This window comes from Dipodomys spectabilis, unplaced genomic scaffold (genome assembly GCF_019054845.1).
Source record: "Dipodomys spectabilis isolate Male_0828 unplaced genomic scaffold, ASM1905484v1 ptg000054l, whole genome shotgun sequence".
Taxonomy (NCBI): Eukaryota; Metazoa; Chordata; class Mammalia; order Rodentia; family Heteromyidae; genus Dipodomys; species Dipodomys spectabilis.
The window spans coordinates 13,877,871-13,896,928 of NW_024870731.1; the positions used below are offsets into that span (position 1 = coordinate 13,877,871).

Here is a 19,058-nt window from a genome sequence, read left to right on the forward strand (position 1 = left end):
TAAGAATAAGGTTGGTGAGAGACTAGGGCAATAGGAAGTAAGGATCAGTGATAGAATGCAGACCTGTAACACATGAAGAATGGCCATCTTGTACATTTAGACAAAAAAAATTTTTAAGCTCTTCAGCTTAAGGCTAACGCTACCACTTGAGCCACAGCGCCTCTTTGGGTTTTCTGGTGGTTTATTAGAAATAAGTCTCACGGACTTTGCTGCCCAGGCTGGCTTTGAACCTTGATCCTCAGATCGCAGCCTCCTGAGTAGCTAGGATTACAGGTCTGAACCTCCAGCGCCCACGGCTTTTGATCCTTTTAGTGATTTGAAGTTTAAAAGGGTATATATAAGTATACATGTTAAAATTTCTAAATTAATTCTCATTGGCTGATTAAAAATAGTCCTTAATATTCACACATCTAAGATGTCTGACTAAAGAGCTTTTCTAAAAGTCTGTAACTTGTGATTTTGCCAAGCAATCATTGAACAACATACACTTAGGGCTCATAACCAGTCACTTATCAGTCACTGAACCTAAATAACCAGTGATTCTCTAATCATGATCCTACAAATGTATTATCTGAAAACTTACATGCAACAGTGGTGCTAGGCTTGGTGGCACATGCCTGAAATCCCCACCTAGGAGGCTGACACAGGACAATTTTAAGTTTGAGGCTAGCCTGGACTACACAGCAATATCTTGGACAAAAAAAAACCAAGATAAAACAAACCCAATAGCGGCACATAAGGGATCCACAAAACTTTACCTGGGAGTACCATGGATTTTTTTTTCTATTCAAAAATTACATAAGGAGTTTCAAAAGATTCTCATCTTACAAAGTTCTTTACTATAGTATACTTATCAGCCTATGCCTTTAGGAAAAAATAGGCAGATGAATGTAATTTTGTAAAACACAGCTGTTTTGAAGTAAATAGCACAAGAATTCTAAACAATTAAAAAGTATTGTTTTGAAGACATCTTCATGATTTAGTGTCTTGTTAACAAAATATTCAAATATTCTGTTCTATCCACCTGTGCACTACTTCACAGATTCTCTACGTAAAGCAATAGAAAGACGGGGGTAGAGGATAAATTTAAATAGCATCCAACGTTTTTTGTATTTGCTTCGCACTTTTCTTAGAACGTCTCAAATCTTTTTTCTGCTTGAAGATGGGCGAATTCAAGAAACACAAATCTGTAAAAGGATCCCCTCTTCTTAGTTTCCTACAAGGGTTAAAAAGATGTTAATTCCAAGTATCCTGTGTTAACTCATTATAAAGTGTTATCAAAACTACCAGTTTTAGTGTTCTTCCTTTTCTGTGTATAAGCCAGTACTGAAGCTTGAACTCAGGACCTCATGTTTTTGCTTGGCTTTACTGCTCAAGGCTGGTGCTTTACCATTTGATCCATACATCCACACATGGCTTTTAGCTGACTAACGAGATAAAAGTCTCACAGGCTTTCCTATCTGGGCTGGCTTCAGACTGGGATCCTCAGATATCTGCCTTGTAGCTAGGATTACTGGTGTGAGCCATCAATCCCTGGCTGTTTCTTTTAATCAAACTTTAAAGCTTAATCTAGGACTCATCACTCATTTTGGACAGGTCCTCCCCAAACCATATACTTACGAAGCTAATGTTGGTTCCTTGTAGCTCACCATGGTGGCACACCTGCGCTTAGGAAGAGGTTGTGCTGTGCTTTCTATATTCCGTTTTGGAGAAAGAGAAAGTCTCCTGGTTTTGACTACAGGATGTAAGGGGACATTGGTGATCTCCTTCAGGCTACAGCGGGGTGTCTGCGGAGCCTCTGGAGGTTCACCTACAAAAAATGACTGTTATCAGGTAGTTCCAAGAAAAAAAAACCACAGGAATAAAATTATAATTATATAATCTAAATATACACAATCTGGCACTTCACATTTTGTGAAGGAAAAAATGTTTCCCTTTTTATCCCCGCGCCCCCCCCCCCCCCCACACACAATTATAAAGGTGGTATACAGAAAGGTTACAGTTAACAAGTCAGGTAAAGAGTACATTTCTTTTTGGACAATGCTACCCCTTCCTTCATTCTCTCCCACTTTTTCCCTCCCGTCTCCACCCACAAGATGTATAGTTCATTTTCCACAGAGTGTCTAGTGAGTACCACTGCTACATTTTTTACCCTTTGTCCTCCATTTCTGTGCCTCCCCACCCTACCTCCTTATTCTTCCAAAGACAGATAACACAGAAAAAAACCTCCAGCTGGGAATGCTTGCTTAGCATGCATGAAGCCCTGGGTTTGATTCCTCAGTACCACATAATCAGAAAAGGCCAGAAGTGGCGCTGTGGGTCAAGTGCTAGACTGTCAGTCTTGAGCAAAAGAAGCTCAGTGCTCAGGCCCTAAGTTCAAACCCCAGGACTGATAAAAAAAACAAAAAACAAACCCTCATTTTCATTTCCTGGAATAAATTTAGATAAATATTTTATATGACCAGCAGCACGTAGGCATTGCACCTTTGTGTTACAGAATTTAGAATTATACATTTGAAATAGATACAAAATCTGCCATTTCATAGGTTTTTAGAACTTTCTCCTCTAGGCACTGGTAGCCCATGCCTGTAATCCTAGCTGCTCAGGAGGCTGAGATCTGAGGATCAAGGTTCAAAGAGAGGTGGGGCAGGAAGGTCTCTAAGATTCTTATCTTCAGTTAACCACACACACACACACACACACACACACACACACACACACACACACACACTCAAAGTGGAATTGTAGCGCACGCACACACACATACACACACACACTGAAAGTAGAATTGTAGCACACACACACACACACACACACACACACACACGCTGAAAGTGGAATTGTAGCACACACACACACACACACACACACAACCACACACACACACAACCACACACACACACAACCACACACACACACAACCACACACACACACAACCACACACACACACAACCACACACACACACAAGCTGAAAGTGGAATTGTAGCTCAGGTTGCAGAGTTCTAGCCTTGAGCACAAAAGCTCAGGGACAGTGCCCAAGCCCTGACTTCAAGCTCCACAACTGGCGCCTCCTCTACCCCCATACAAAAAAACCTTTCCCATTTTTTGCATCTCTTTCAAGCTAGATAAGTTTGAAATATTAATATGTTAGTAAATTATGACTGTGAGATGACTGTATACTAAGATGCCACATGCTGCAGTGTGAACTGAGTTTCAGATTGTGCTTTTCTGTCACCATAACACACTACATTAATTACCCCAACTTTTAGTATATTTTCTAAGCAACACTATCAGATAAGTTGGTGTATTTTAGAACAATGCTTGCCAAACGTTAATGTGTTTAATAAACCCACAGAGACACTCATTCTTACTCAAGGGGTATGGCCCATGATTTAAAACAATTGATGCTTGTATTCTCTCTTTTAGAAAAAAATTTTTTTTTCCTTTCAAAACTTAAGATAGCTACCAGGTGGCTCAGGTGGTAGAGTGCTTACCTAGCAAGTACAAGGCAGAGTTCAAACCATACTACCACCAAAACCAAACAAAACTTAGATGTTTTCACATGTATACAAAGATGATAGTAATAGTATAATTAACCCCAAGTACTCAGCTTCAAAAGTTTTTCAACATTTGGTCAATCTTGTTTAATTTATTCTATAATTATTGCATATCTTTTGTATGAACTCAGGGCCTAGATGCTATCCCTTAATTTCTTCTGCTCAAATCTGGTGCTCTACTTCTGCTTTTTTGGTGTTAAGTTGGAGATAGGAGTCCCATGGACTTTCCTTTCTGGGCTGCCTTCAAACTGAAATCCTTAGGTCTTACCCTCCTAAGCAGTTAGGATTACAGACATGAGCCGTCAGTGCCCGCTGACAATAATTTTTAAATAAATCATATAACCTGACTACATACTAACTAAAATTCCCAAGTGAACACCTGTGTGGGCAGGTACAGGCTGCACTACCAACAGATGACCCATGTCTTTTCCTGCCAACCTAGATTTATTGGTCTGATTAGCCCACCTTCATTAACTAGAAAATTATTTAAAATCATGGTCTCTTTCAAATGAAGTACAAAGCAAAGCCATTCAAATGACAAGTCACTAGATTTAAGTTTATAATTTCATTTTCAAGGGAACGTCTCACATGAATGCACAAAAGATCTTTTTATTCGACAGCTCCACAAAGAAGCTTGCTTGCCTCCTCTCAGCTTTTGAGAAGTCTCATTTACTGACAGTAAAAATTATGACTTGTTCATGACAAGGAGCAGACAAGTCATAATTGTTAAAGAAGATTTACATTTGCTTGAATTAGGTCAGAGCAACAACACAACTTGGATTTCTACTTCTGCCCCCATTATTTAATCAGACTACAACTTCCTCCCAAAGAGAGGCAGATGGGAAGTATCATAACCTCCCACAGAGAGGCAGATGATAAGTACAGTAAAAGCACTGAGAGTGATCACTTATCAAAAACATTGAAGATGGAGAGAAAGAACAGCATCCATCACTTACTAGTAGGAGTTGTTGGCTGAGAACCTTCCTTGTCTTCTTTATCCATGTACTTCAGTGCTCTTTTAGACCGAGGCCTGGTGACTGGTCTGTCCGGTTGGCTGTCCAGGTTTGAGGTGTACTTGCAAGGGGGTAGATAGAGGTCATCAGAGTCATTTTCTGAAACACTAGATTCACAATTGCTTGCTTCAGACTGACTGCTATTTTCTTCTCTAGTAGAATCACTGTTCATTTTTTGACGGAAAGGAGTGAGGTGAACACCCTCTTTCAAATTAAAATTGTAAGCATCATTGGAACTGACAGCATCATCCATATTTTTTTTGCAAACAGTTTGCTTATTTCCACTTTGGTTTCCTTTATTCTTTGATTTAGATTCTGACCTTCTTCTTTGGGCTTTTCTTTTTTTTTCTCTTTTTCTTTGTGTGTTGTTAGAATTACTTTTAATTTGTTCAGGTTTAGGGTCCAAAATGATTTCTTTTGTTTTGGTAAAGTTTCTTGGGTGAATTGGCCTTGGTGACTTGTTAATTTGATCTTTATTCCACTGACAAAACTTTCCTTGTGTATTTTCAAGTATGCGCACGTTTACTGTTGGGTCTATGTATTTAACACTTTCCAGTTCAACAGATGGCCCTGTAAAATGACTGGTTTCAAAATCCTCCAAGGGACTACATTCACTTAAACTATGAAAGTCTTTTCTTAAATGGCGACGGAGAGATACTGTCCTGGGTAAGACATCATCTGAACATTTAGCATCACTTGTATCCAAATCACATCCAAGTGCATCTTGAGAAAAAGTAGGTATTTGCTCTAAGAGTTAAAAAAACAAATAAGAGAAAATTTTAGGTGTTGGAAATGTGAACTTCAAATCCTAAATTTAAAGTTGTAGAAATGTCATTCTATTAATTTTTTCTACATTTACAATAAGCAAACAAAATTGGGAAAACGTAATATGACCATTATTTGCCACTAAGCAACTGATGGTTTGTATTTAACCTGTGAGAAAATATCATGTACTTTTAAAAACTAGTCTAAGATGAGGTTATACGTGCTCTAGGTCCAAGGTTTAAAGGAAAATGAATGATCTCCATAATCTATGAACAGAGAAGGAGAGGAAAAGAGCTTCATATTCCAAAGTGGGAAAAAATATACCGAGAAAGTATAAGCTAAGTTGTTCTATGAAAAGTAAGATGTGGATAATTGGAAGGCCACGAAAATATGGAAAAAAAGGGTATTCATCTGTTTTTGCTTATTCTAAAACTATTTCTTCCTTTTCTTTTTTTGGAGGGGGTAAATGACAGCAAAGAAAAAGATTTGGAAAGCTAGCAACATGTCTCCCTGCCCCCCAGGTGGGGCTAATGTCAATGAACGGCCATCTGAGGGGACTCATCTTTATAGGGAAAGAAAAAAAGAACAGAGGGCAGTGAGCAGGAAAGAACTGATGACCAGATTGCCAGACGCGACTGCGTGGCCTGATGTGGAGGCTCTCTTAGTTCACTTGTCTTGGTGTCTTCAGTGGTTTTGGAGGCCAGAGCAAGGAGTCTTTGCTGGTGGAGACACTGTAGTCAGAGACAGTCCTGGTAAGGGGGCCAATCTATCCCTCTTCAAAGCTCAGTGTAAGTAGAGGGGGATTGATAATAATCTGGACACATCAATTTCAAAGTAGAAAGGTATGGCTTCAGAGTTGAGTTAAAACCCTACCTCTCACCATCTGGATTACTTTTTGTATAATACTTTACTTTTTTGAAACTGTATAACATGGAGCCAGATGTAGCTTTATTCCTAGCATTTGTGGAGTCTGGGTAGGATAATGTATGTAAAGTATACAGCCCAGAGCTTAGCATATAGTAGGGCTTAGTAAACTCCAGCCATAGCAATTGACTGGGCTTTTGACTGCAGATTTGGCACAATGGCTTTATTTATTTATTTTTTTTGGTCAGTTGTACTCAGGGGATAGGTGCTGTCCCTGAGCTTTTTTGATCAAGGCTAGTGCTCTACCACTTTGAGCCACAGTTCCACTTCCTGTTTTGGGGTGGTTAACTGAAGATAAGAATCTCACAGACTTTCCTGCCTGGGCTGGCTTTGAACTTCGATCCTAATATCTGTCTCCTGAGTAGCTAGGATTATAGGTGTGAGCCACCAGCCCCTGGCTATTTTTCTTTTTTTTTTTTGAGATAGTATATCTCATTTTATATACATCTAGTCCAGGCTGGCCTCAAACTCCAGGTTTTCTTGCTGCTAGTTATTTTTTGGTCATGGGACTTGAACTCTGGGCCTGGGCACTGTCTGAGCTATTCAGCTCAAGGTTAGTGTTCTACCACTTAAGCCACAGCACCACTTCTGGTTTTCTGGTGGTTAACTGGAGGTAAGAGTCTTATGGACTTTACTGCCCAGGCTGGCTTTGAACCACGATCCTCAGATCTCAGCCTCCTGTGTAGCTAGGATTATAGGCATGAGCTACTGGCACTGGCTTTCCTGACTCTATTTCTTAAGTGATGGGACTTACACCAACACCTGACTTTATATATATATATATATATTTTTTTTTTTTGCCTGTCACTGAGGTTTCATATTCAACACTAGCTCTCTACCATTTGAACCACAGCTCCACTTCTGCCTTTTTGGTGGTTTACTGGAGATCAAAGTCTCACAGTCTGGCTTACTTCACTTAATATAATTTGTTCCAAGTCTTTCCATTTCCTAACAAATGGGGCGGTGTCATTCTTTCTGATGGAGGCATAGAATTCATATGTGTGTGTGTGTGTGTGTGTGTGTGTGTGTTTGATATATATATATCACATTTTCTTGATCCATTCATCTACTGAGGGGCATCTGGGTAGAGGGGAAGGGAAATAATAAAATGCTAAAATAAGGATTCAGGATTACCCATTGTAACGAGATGTACAAGACACTGAAAACAAACTATACAACTTTGTAGGGGGTTAGGAAGTTGGGGAGGAATAGAATGGTAGAGGAAAAACAAAGGAGGGAGTAACAATGCTTGATAGGAAATGGACTCATTACCTTGCTCATGTAACCCCTCTGTACAGTATCTTTACAATAAAATATATATTAAAAAAAAAAAAGTCTCAGATTTTCCTGCCAGGGCTGACTCTGAACCATGATCCTTAGCTCTTAGTTACTTGAGTAGCTGAGATTACAAGTATTAGCCACCAGTGCTCGGCTACATGGATTTATTTTAAACCTGTATTATTTTATGTAAAAGAAATAGATTTGCTTTGAGCAGAATACCAGATGAAGAGATTTAAAATTTAAATTAAGGGCTGGGAAGGTGGCTCAGTGGTAGAGCGCTTGCCTTGCATGCATGAGGCCCTGGGTTCGATTCCTCAGCACCACATAAGCAGAAAAATAAAAAAGCCGGAAGTGGCACTGTGGCTCAAGTGGTAGAGCGCTAGCCTTGAGCTGAAGAGCTGAGGGACAGTGCCCAGGCCCAGAGTTCAGGCCCACGACTGGACCCCCCCGCCAAAAAAAAAAATTTTTTTTAAATTAAAAAAAGAGAAATTAGGCTATTTTTTCTTCAAAGCTTGTGCTCCTAATATTTTTAGATTTTTCTTGGATTACCTTCTACTTCGAATGACTCCTTGTGTCCTGGAAGGTCAATTTCTTGAGGAGGAACTTGCCTTAGAAAATGAAAATTAAAAATTAATTTAGCAATTATAAAAGAGAGCCAAAATTTAATATTTTCTAAAATTACATTTTCTCCTTTCCTTAGTATTATTTCATAATTGCATTCCAAACTAATACACATCTGTTCTCCATCAAAGGAAACCAAAACCATTTATAGCAATTATATGGTGACTTATTTGTTACAACTGACATTCAGATCTCATTAGAGAGCTGGAAAGTTCCCCCTGAAAACATGCCATCATTCAATTTCATTTACTGGAAACAACACCCAACTTATACACACACACACACACACACACGCACACACGTTTGTGTGCGTGTGTGTATAATTTTTTCTTTTAATGCTGCTTGGTTGCTCAACTATTTAGGACATGGTTTATCATAGGCTCTACTGTGATTTGTTCGTGAAAATGCTTTAATGGTTTCAACTACTGAACTCTTCTGTAACTGTTTAACATTCACTCTCTTTAAAAACAAAATCAGTCTTAGATTAATGAAGCAATTTTTTTAAATATTCAAAACCTATTACAGGAAGCTTAATTCTACTCATAACTTCATTCTTTGTAGAGAATTTCCCACTCTAGCTTATGGGTTAGAAATTGTCTCTGTCAGTACTTGGTGAGGAGAGGGGAGGGAGTTAAAAGCAACAAAGGCAATTGTCTATAGCAACAGTCCTCCTGGGAGCAAGTATGCTTTCTAGGGGATTATCTGCCAATATTTGGAATCATTCTCTACATGGGGCAGGACCATGTTGCTGGTACTGTCAGTAACTAATATACCCCATAATGCTTAGAAACCTGGGCCACATGGTAAGAGTAAGTAATCCTGGGCTGCACTGAGAGCAATGTTGCATGTTTTTCTTTTGTGTGTGTTTTTTTTAAACAGGCTCTTGCTATGAAACTCAGGCTGTCTTTGAACTTGAAATCCTTCTAGCCTCTACCTCGTTAAGTGTTGGGATTATTGGCCTGGCTTAAAGTTCCATATTATAATTCAATTTGGGTTTCAATGAGTTAAACTAATCTCAGCAATTCATAACAACCATAAAAGACACTTGATCCAAGAGAAAAGGGTACGTGGGCGGCGGGGGGGGGGGGGTCAGATAGAAAAAGGACTTGGATCAATGAGACAGTGTGACGGATATGTTAAAGGTGATGCTTTATTATTATTATTATTTGTTGGTTGTGGGCCTGAACTCAGGGCCTGGGCACTGTCCGTCAGCTCTTCAGCTCAAGGCTAGCGCTCTACCACTGAGCCACCTTCTCAGCCCCAAAGGTGATGTTTTATTATACAGTTTTTCCTAAATCAGACTACTAGTATTATTTGCTGGTCCTTGGGCTTGAACTCAGGGCCTGGGCATTGTCCCTGAGCTTAATTTGCTCATGACTAGTGCTCTATCACCTGAGCCAGCTCCACTTCTGGCTTTTTTGGTAATTTATTAGAAGTAAGTCTCATGGACTTTCCTGCCCTGCCTGGCTTTGAATTGTGAGTCTCAAATCTCATCCTCCTAAGTAGCTAGGATTGCAGATGTGAGCCATCAAAGCCTGGTTGAACCAGATTATTTTTAAGATTGGAAATTTTCATTTTAATGATTGCTTCTTAGAATAAAAACAGTACATATAAGGGAAAAATGACTAAAGGAAAATTAGTTTTAAAATATTTCTGAGTTAGGTCCAATGGTATCCATCTAAGCTACTGAGGGAATAAAAAAAAAAAAAAAAAGACCATGGGGACAGGCTAGACAGGGCAAAAGTGAGACCCTATCTGAAAAGAAACTAAAGCAAAAAGGGCAGGAGCATGGCTCAAGTGGTAGAATACTTACCCAGCAAGAGCAAGGCCCAAAGTTCAAACAATAGTATGTAAAAAAAAGTGAATAAAGTAAATAACAAATAAAAGTAAAAGCTGTGAGCATGCACAGTGGTGTATGCCTGTAATTCTAGCACTTAAAAGGTAGAGGAATACTTGTGAGACTTTGTTTTAGAACACAAGAAAATGAACAAATGAACATACAAGATCTAGTGAAGCTGGGCGCCAGTGGCTCATGCCTGTAATCTTAGTTATTCAGGAGGCTGAGATCTGAGATCAAGGTTCAAAGCCAGCCCGGGCAAACAAAGTCCACGAGACTCTTATCTCCAATTAACCACCAGAAAAACCAGATGTGGCAGTGTGGCTCAAGTGGTAGAGCACTGGTCTTGATCTGAATAGCTCTGGGACAGTGCCCAGGCCCAGAGTTCAAGCCCCAAACTGACAAAAACAAAACAAAAAAATAGATCTAGTGAAGCTTCTGTCACCTGGACATTGAAGAGGTAACTAAATATAAGACAAAGAAAGCTCACATTTGGCTATACAGAATTTTAACACATCAAATTTTCTTACATACATTCTAGATATAGCATCAGACTCCATGATACAAACTTTCTTTTGTAAATGGATCACAAAATTAAATCTTTCTCAGTATGTATAACCATACTAATAAATTTGATACTAACCGTAAATCCTTCACTGATAAATCACAGGAACTGCTGTCACCACTGGAGTCCATTTTAGAGGGAGATATCTCCTGGTTCTGTTATGGTATTAAAACAGAAGAAAACAATTAACTGTGTACTATTGTACAAGTGTGTAAAAACACAGTTATAAATGTGCATTACTGAACAAATGAACTCTTTCACCATATCTACTTACTAACAGTCCATTATAGTATCAAGCAGTTTAGGAATTGGGACTAGGACAGATGAGAAGTAATCAAACCCTATCCTCCTAAAGCTTTCATTCTAGGCTTGATATATATAATAAATATAATGGGGCTGGGAAGGTGGCTCAGTGGTAGAGCGCTTGCCTTGCATGCATGAGGCCCTGGGTTCGATTCCTCAGCACCACATAAGCAAAAAGAAAAAAGCCGGAAGTGGTGCTGTGGCTCAAGTGGTAGAGCGCTAGCCTTGAGCTGAAGAGCTGAGGGACAGCGCCCAGGCCCAGAGTTCAGGCCCCACGACCGGACCAAAAGAATTATGGAGAGGAAAAAACATATACAATATGTTTGGGAAAGAAAAAAATGGGATTGTGTTTTGTACAAACTCTGCTTGGGAAGCTTTCCAACTATTTAAGTGGAGATATATAGTGGCAGCTCTCCGTGCGTGTGTGCATAGGTTTTGAGTTATGGACTTGTAGCAGCTCCCCGTGTGTGTGTGCATAGGTTTTGAGTTATGGACTTGTAGCAGCTCCCCGTGCGTGTGTGCATAGGTTTTGAGTTATGGACTTGTAGCAGCTCCCCGTGTGTGTGTGCATAGGTTTTGAGTTACGGACTTGAAAGTTACCAGTAGACGGCATATGAGAGTGGAGCAACTGGCATTTAAAGTTGGCCACCGGCAAGGAGACCGCCTGAGAGCAGCCAGGCAGAAAGCTAGCAGGGCTATGCCAAGAAAGACAAGAGACAAAGCTTCAGATGAAGAGCGTTCCGTTGCATACCACTGCATGTGCGCATGGCCACTAACGCGACTAGAGTGTGGAAATGTGGAGGTTCTGTTGATGTTGACATAGAATGGTAGCAGTAGAAGCCCTACATAAATCAGTGATTTGAAACGAGAATGGAATTAACAGTGCATGTATTTTTTCTGTTGTTTTTTAAATTCTTCTCTGAACAAAAATAAAAATGAGGAGATATGACGGGGAGAAGTTTTATTTGCCTTTCCTTTAAAGGAGGATATAGTGAAGACATAAATTTCTAGAAATGTGATGCACAAGGAGAGGGGGCTGGCTTTCAATAGAAGCCACTGTAGCAAAGGGAGATGGAAGACACGTACAGAGACAGAAGCAGAAATAAGAAGAGAGTTTCAGTGTGACTCCTAAGAAGGCATTTGAATTTCATTCAACTGGTTTTTGAAGCTTGATGACCATGTACAATATTGACTTTAATATTGGCTAACACTGTTCTTCAGAAATTAGAAAATGGTATTATTCTTCAAGATAAATAGAGGAAGAATATCCATACAGCAATATTATTTAAATGATTATTATTATTAGAAAATATTGGTAAGCTAATTTCTGATAGGCAAGAGAAACATTCTTACTCATCACTGCTAAGTTGACTTGAACACTAAAGTACAAGTTTAGAATGATGGTTCGGAATGTGTGACAAATACAGTAAGAACATGACAGAAAATAAACCATTGTTTCAAATGCCAAGAATATAACGGCTCAGTATATAATATTGTATTTTAAGGAGTTCTAAAAAGTTGATAAATGTTTTTTTGGTCAGTCGTGGGCCTGAACTCTGGGCCTGGCCACTGTCCCCCAGCTCTTCAGTTCAAGGCTAGTGCTCTACCACTTGAGCCACAGTGCCACTTCTGGCTTTTTCACTTATGTAATGCTGAGGAATCAAACCCAGGCCTTATGCAAGCTTGGCAAACACTCTACCACTGAGCCACCTTCCCAGTCCAAAAGTTGATAAATCTTAAAGAATCTATAATTATGGAATTTTCTCCTCATTGTTTTGTGGTATTATTGAGTATTCAATCTATACTATTCCATTTGATTTCAGCAAAAACTAGAAAGTAAGCAGGAGGATTCATGTATTTGGTGAGCTATTTTACCACCTACAACTGACTGAATAAAGAAAAATTAAAGATTACACATTGAAGAAAAATTTAAATAACGCTTATACAAATGTGAAATCAATCTGTGTATTGTTTTTATATCACATAAAGCGTAAGTACATATATACATGCATATATCATATAATTTCTATCACATACTTAAAATAAGGAATCATAAGCTCTTTTATTGACTTTTATCATCACAGCAGTGACTTGAGTTCCTTTCTCAAGCTTGCCCCACAACAGGCTTTTTTAGCTGGTCAGCTGGAATAAGTACCAATGCAATGGAATTTGCTGGCACTGCAAAAACCTGGCTGCTGGGGAGAACATCAACTGTACTGTTGACACTTGACATGCTTCTCTTTTACTCTGCCCTGTGTACTTTCTCAGGCAGTGGCTTCTGGGAAAAGGGAAGCAGGAACTAGCTCATCATTACTCTTCTCAGGATTAACCAACAAAAAGACAAAAAAAAAATATATCCTAAGACAAACTTTGTCCATGTTTGTTGTCTTTTGGCTAGCAGTTCCATATTTGAACCTCTTCTTTATAATCTTGGACACAACTAGAATCAAATAAAAAAATATGGCTACTAAAATGTTCAGAAGGTTTCTTACCTGGAATTTAAGATGTATTCTTACCTATTTAGCTATTTGATATTTCACTTCAATACTCCTGTTCCGGGGAGATAATACTGTACACACAGTAGTTCTTACAAAACTCCACTAGATAATAAACTACATAGAAAAGTTCACATAAAAATGAAGATAACCTTGATGAAACTTTTGGACTAGTGTCCCTCAACTATCAGCTTCGACCTTTAGTTGTTGCCTAGTTGTTTGAAACATTCAAAGAGGACCAGGAGTAGCAAAACAGTATTTCTTCTGCACATGGCTTTGCTACCTACTTGAAGAAGCAAGTCAGGCAGGTATAAGCCTCAAAATCATCTACATGCTTGAAATATCCTTACTGGCAACACATCTGTGCCACAGCATAGGTCTACTACTAAAAAAGACGTCAGATATTAACTTAAAAATAAGTGAATTTGCTGGGTGCTGGTGTTTCACATTTGTAATCCTAGCTACTCAAGAGGGTAAGATCTGAGGATCAAGGTTTGAAGCCAGCTTGAGCAGGAAAGTCCCTGAGACTCTTATCTCCAACGAATTACCAAAAACGCAGGAAATGGAGGTGGCTTAAGTGGTAGAGGACAGTCTTGAGCACAAAAAGCTTAGGGACAGCACCCAGGCCCCAAGTTCAAGCCTCAGGACTGGCACAAACAAACAAAGATCTAAAGTGCTTATTATAGGGTATTTTTTTTCAATATTTGCAATAAAAATACCTGAACTGTTTCTTTTGTTTGTTGGGAAGTGAGCTTTTCTTTCAATGCATACAGTTGGCACATGAGGTAGTAGCATTCTTTTCTTAGCTGTAGTATCACTTCTTCGGCTTCTCGTACTTTGAATTTTTCATTTTGCAAAGCTACAACTAACATTCTATTGTTGTCCTGGTAATTCTTCAGCAATGTAGAAGTGTTGTCTAGAAGAAGATAAATGAGAATGGTTAGTTATTAACTCTAAACTTAAAAAGTGATGTAACAGGATAATATCAGAACCTCTTACTGATTACTTGGCAGGGTGCAGCTATGAAGGACTTGCGTCTGCCGATCTCTGCCAAGTTTTTGTTCCTTTTCTCTTTCATTCGCTTCTTTATGTTTTCAAGACTATCCTGAAAAGACTTTTTCTGGCATCTTTCCTTGGCCATCTTTTACCTACAAATCTAAAAGAGTAAAGAATAATTGTTCTCAGAGATATTTTCAAACACCAAACTCAAGTTTGAACACACAGGTTGCTCATAAATAGGCTGAAGTAGAGATTAACTGTAGAATTACTCAAAGTACGTTAGCTAGGTAATCTGGTCACAGCTTCGATGTTGCAGCTTTAAAAGCTCACTAGTAATAGGATGCTATAGCCTCTGCATGTAATCCCAGCTACTCCAGAGGACAAGGCAGGGGGATCATGGGTTTGAGGCCAGCTTGGGCAACATAGTGACATCCCACCTCAAAAAAACCCCAGAAACCATGTTAGAATTGAGTACATACACATAAAAAAAACTATAAAATCTCAATATTTTTTGACATCTTATTTTCCTCCACTATTTTATAGGAAAGATTTATTTTGTCAGTCATGGGGTTTGAACTCAGGGTCTGGGAATTGTCCTTGAGCTCTTTTGCTCAAGGCTAGTGCTCTATGACTTAGAGCCACAGCTCCACTTCCAGTTTTTCTTTTTGTTTTAAGTGGTTATTTGCAGGTAAGAGTATGAATTCATGGGGACTTTTTTTCCCTGCCTGAGCTGGCTTTTGGTCAGATCTTAGCCTCTTAAGTAGCCAGGATTACAGACAAGAGCCGCTAGTGCCTTGCTAGGAAGGCTTTATTAAACAGACTTTTTCAACCCAAAGGATTCCAGAATATATAATTTTTCATTCTTTAATGAATACTCATTGGGCCTACTATACTCATTTTTTTCCTGCATCAGTTTCCCAAAGAGATGGGGCAACAGACATGTACCATTACATCAAGTGTGTGTGTGTGTGTGTGTGTTTGTGTATTTTGCCATTATTATTAAGTTTCAAAAATGTTTACAGGTCAGTTTTATGCTTAGGTTGACGGTACTAGTTCACCAAGCAAATACGCATAGTTGAGCTCTATGTTCTAGCTTTTCTCTAGTTATTACTTTATTAGATCAGGTCCTCCAATTACTTGCCTCTCTATGCAGCACTTTTAACCCAGTATCATTTTAGATAGGCACATACACTTAAGGTCAAAGTGATTCCCAAAGGTTTGAACTATGTAGCACTATATACAATTTTAATAGATTACAATTACAGAGCTAGGAAGAGAAGGAACCAGGGCAGAGAGACATGCCAACATTCTCAAAGTCATTGCTGTTACTCAGACTGCTAATTCCCAATATGTTATGAACACAGAACATTGGACATCATTAAACTGACAATTAACTGTAGCAGAACAGGGAGGCCCTGGTGGCTTAGTCCTGTAATCCTAGCTGCTCAGGGTTTAGAGATCTGACGATTCAGGGTGTGAAGCCAGCCTGGCCAAGAGAGTATATGACTCTTATCTCCAATTAACTACCAAAAAGTCAGAAGTGGAGCTGTGGCTCAAGTGGCAGAGTAGCCTTGAGCAAAAAACCTCTGGTATAAAGATACCACATTTTCTTGGTCCATTCATTTACTGAGGGGCATCTGGGTTGGTTCCATATCTTAGCTATGGTAAATAATGCTGCAATAAACATAGTTGTGTTGGTAGCTTTAGTGTGGTCTTGCTTGTGACCATTTGGGTAAATGCCCAAAAGTGGGATTGCTGGGTCATAGGGGAGCTCTATGTGGAGGCTTTTGAGGAACCTCCATACTGTTTTCCAAAGTGGCTGAACAAGTTTACACTCCTACCAACAATGCAGTAGGGTTCCCTTCTGTCCACATCCCCTCCAGCATCTGTTGTTATTAGAGTTCTTGATTATAGCCATTCTAACTGGGGTGAGGTGGAATCTCAATGCTGTTTTGATTTGCATTTCTTTTATGGCTAGAGAGGTTGAACATTTCTTTACTCCTCCATCAGAAAGAATAACATTGCCCCATTTGTTAGGAAATGGAAAGATTTGGAAAAAATTATATTAAGTGAAGTAAGCCAGGCCCAAAGAAACATAGGTCCCATGGTTTCCATTATAACTAGTAGATGTGTAAGACAAGCAGAAAAGGCCTAAAGCTATGTACATAAGACCATATAAGATGATGTTAAAAGAAATGAACCCGGGGGTGGGTGGGGGGTGGGGGGGGTGGGATTGGGTGGGGAGGGTGGGGGGTGGGAGGCTGGGAAGGGATGTGAAGGGTAAACAAAGGAGGCTGCAATGCTTGATAAGAAATGTACGCATTAACCTGCCCATGTAATTGTAACTCCTCTGTACAGTGTGTTCACAAAAAAATAAAAATTAAAAAAAAAGAAATGAACCCCAAGATAGAGACACAAATATCTTTTTTCTTTCTTGCTATTGTTTCTAATGTAATTATAATGTACCATGTGATTTTTTTTGTTGCTTTGTATGCTCCTCCCCCACGGTATACCCCTATTTTCACTGTATTTGACGTGGGTGCCCTGCATCTTGTATATATACTTCTCTAATTTGAGAAGGGAAAGGGAAAAACAAAATGATTAAAGAAGGATACAGGTTGATCCATTGTAACAATGAGATGTACAAAACATTATGTTGAAAAATGAACTTTACAACTTCGGTGGGGGTGAAGGGGATAGTTGTGGAGGTGGGAGGGAAGGGATGGTAGGGGGAAAACAAAGGTGGAGGCAACAATGATCAATAGGAAGTGTACTCATTACCTTGTTCATATAACTGTAACCCCTCTCTCTATACAGCATTTTTACAATTAAAAACATACAAAAAAAAAAAAAAAGCTTTGGTAGTATCTGGGCCCTAAATTCAAACCCTGGGATAGGCATATACACAAAGAAAAACAAAATAAGTACACTTAATCTTTCTGTGCTGCAAATCAGATATATTTCAGTATGCTAGTTTGTATGACAAACTATTTTTATTACTATTATTTTATCTGTGGTAAGGCCTGAACTCTGGGCCTGGGCGCTGTCCCTCAGCTCTTCAGCTCAAGGCGAGCGCTCTACCACTTGAGCCACAGCGCCACTTCCGGATTTTCTGGTGGTTAATTGGAGGTAAGAGTCTCATGAACTTTCGTGCCCGGGGCTGGCTTTGAACTGCGATCCTCCAGTCTCAGCCTCCTTAGTAGCTAGAATCTTAGCTACTTGTGAGTCACCGGTGTCCTGCTTAACGAACTACTCTTCCTGAACGATTTTAATACTAGTCTGCACTTTGCAACTCTTACACTTGCAAACAAAGGCAACAAGCTAGTGCTACAATTTTCATCACAAAGCTGATCACCTCCATCAACTATCTGTCATTCTGCCCTGCAGTGTCTGGGATCTTACACGGATCGCGTAGGTCCAGCTTCACTTTGTACAGACAGCCTTCTGGACGCGTCCAGCGGATGGGCGCAGCTACTCTTGTTTGTAAAGCCCCGGTAGTCACTCAGTTAGGTAAAGCAACCGGCCCCAGGAAGTTTCTGGAGGCTGCCCTGCAGGTGTGCTCAGGTGTGTTCTTAAGGAAAGGGTTCGTGATTACATCTAAGAATCACGGACCAGACCTCTGGCCGGCTTCTCCGGGGAGGAGGCCCCGGGCCTGGGCTGCGGGGCCGGGGATCCCCGGATACCCCCGCGCGCCGGAAGCCAGCGGCCCCGGGGCGGCCGCAGTCCAGCGGCGGCCGGAAGTGGGCCCGGCGCCTCTCCTCCCGCGGGCGCGGCCGCAAACGGTACCTTGGGCGCTACTCTGCGGCGCTCGCTCCAGTCCTCCTCACAGGCCCGGAACCCCGCCAAGCCGTACGCCGGCGCCGGCCCGTGACCCGGGTCCCGCAGCCCCGCGACAACGTCTCCGCGGCCCGCGCCGACCGCCGCCACGTTCGAAATTCGCCGCCGCGCTCACCCATTGGCTGGCGGGAGGACATCACGTGACGTGACGACGCAGCTTCCCCACTCCAGCCCGACGTCGGGCCACACCCATTGGGCTGCGTCACGTGACGGGCTCACTCAGGGGCGGAGCCCGAGGGGCGGAGCCGCTGCGAGTCGCGGGACTTGTCCCGGCGGAGTGACCCAGAGACCTTAAAGGTCGGCTAGTGTCGGAGGTTCCGGACGTCTCGCCTCCCGGCCGGGCGTGATGACTCGCTCCTGTTGCTGACTCGCACCCTGAGGCCGGAGGATGGCTAGCTCTAGGCCGGCCTGGGCTGAGACCCCCGTCTCCGCCGGACGCAGAGCAGAACAAAAGCCTTCCCGCGTTGCGGGCCGGGCTGCGCCCCGGCGGAGCTGTGCTCAGGGGCTCCCCCTTGCGGGCGGCCTGAATTACAGCCGCCCGGGAAGCGAATTGATAGGCGTGTGTGTTGCTGTTCCCGGGGCTTGCAGTTGGGTCCTGGGCGCTGTCCCCGGCCTGGGCGCTGCAGGCCAGGATTCTACCCCCGGACGCACTGCTCTGCTTCCGGGCTTGGCGTGGCTCACTGGAGATAATACAGCTCCCCGACTTGCCTGGCTTCCAGCTCCGATCCTCAGATCTCTCAGCCCACGGAAGAGCCAGGGCAACATTTCTGATGAAGTAACGCCAGAGTGACTTCTGAGGCGTGAAAGTTGCATAGCTGCAGTTCCTGGGTGGGGCTGCTTATGTCTGCTTCAGCTTCAG

General features: G+C 41.2%; 1 protein-coding gene across 2 annotated transcripts; it reads right to left on the minus strand.

The window, feature by feature from the left end:
• Positions 1–205: 205 nt before the first annotated feature.
• Sgo1 (shugoshin 1) lies at positions 206–18,308 on the minus strand. 2 transcript variants are annotated; one of them, XM_042679978.1, is made up of 8 exons: positions 18,149–18,308; positions 14,363–14,519; positions 14,083–14,279; positions 10,644–10,720; positions 8,092–8,150; positions 4,516–5,319; positions 1,621–1,810; positions 206–1,216 (listed from the first exon to the last, which is right to left on the minus strand). In XM_042679978.1, exons 2-8 carry the CDS (start codon positions 14,502–14,504, stop codon positions 1,087–1,089), a joined length of 1,599 nt encoding a protein of 532 aa, XP_042535912.1. In that variant the 5' UTR covers positions 14,505–14,519; positions 18,149–18,308; the 3' UTR covers positions 206–1,086. The 2 variants fall into 2 exon arrangements, with proteins under 2 accessions (XP_042535912.1, XP_042535913.1); XM_042679979.1 differs by lacking the exon at positions 18,149–18,308 and adding an exon at positions 17,765–17,937.
• Positions 18,309–19,058: the final 750 nt, after the last annotated feature.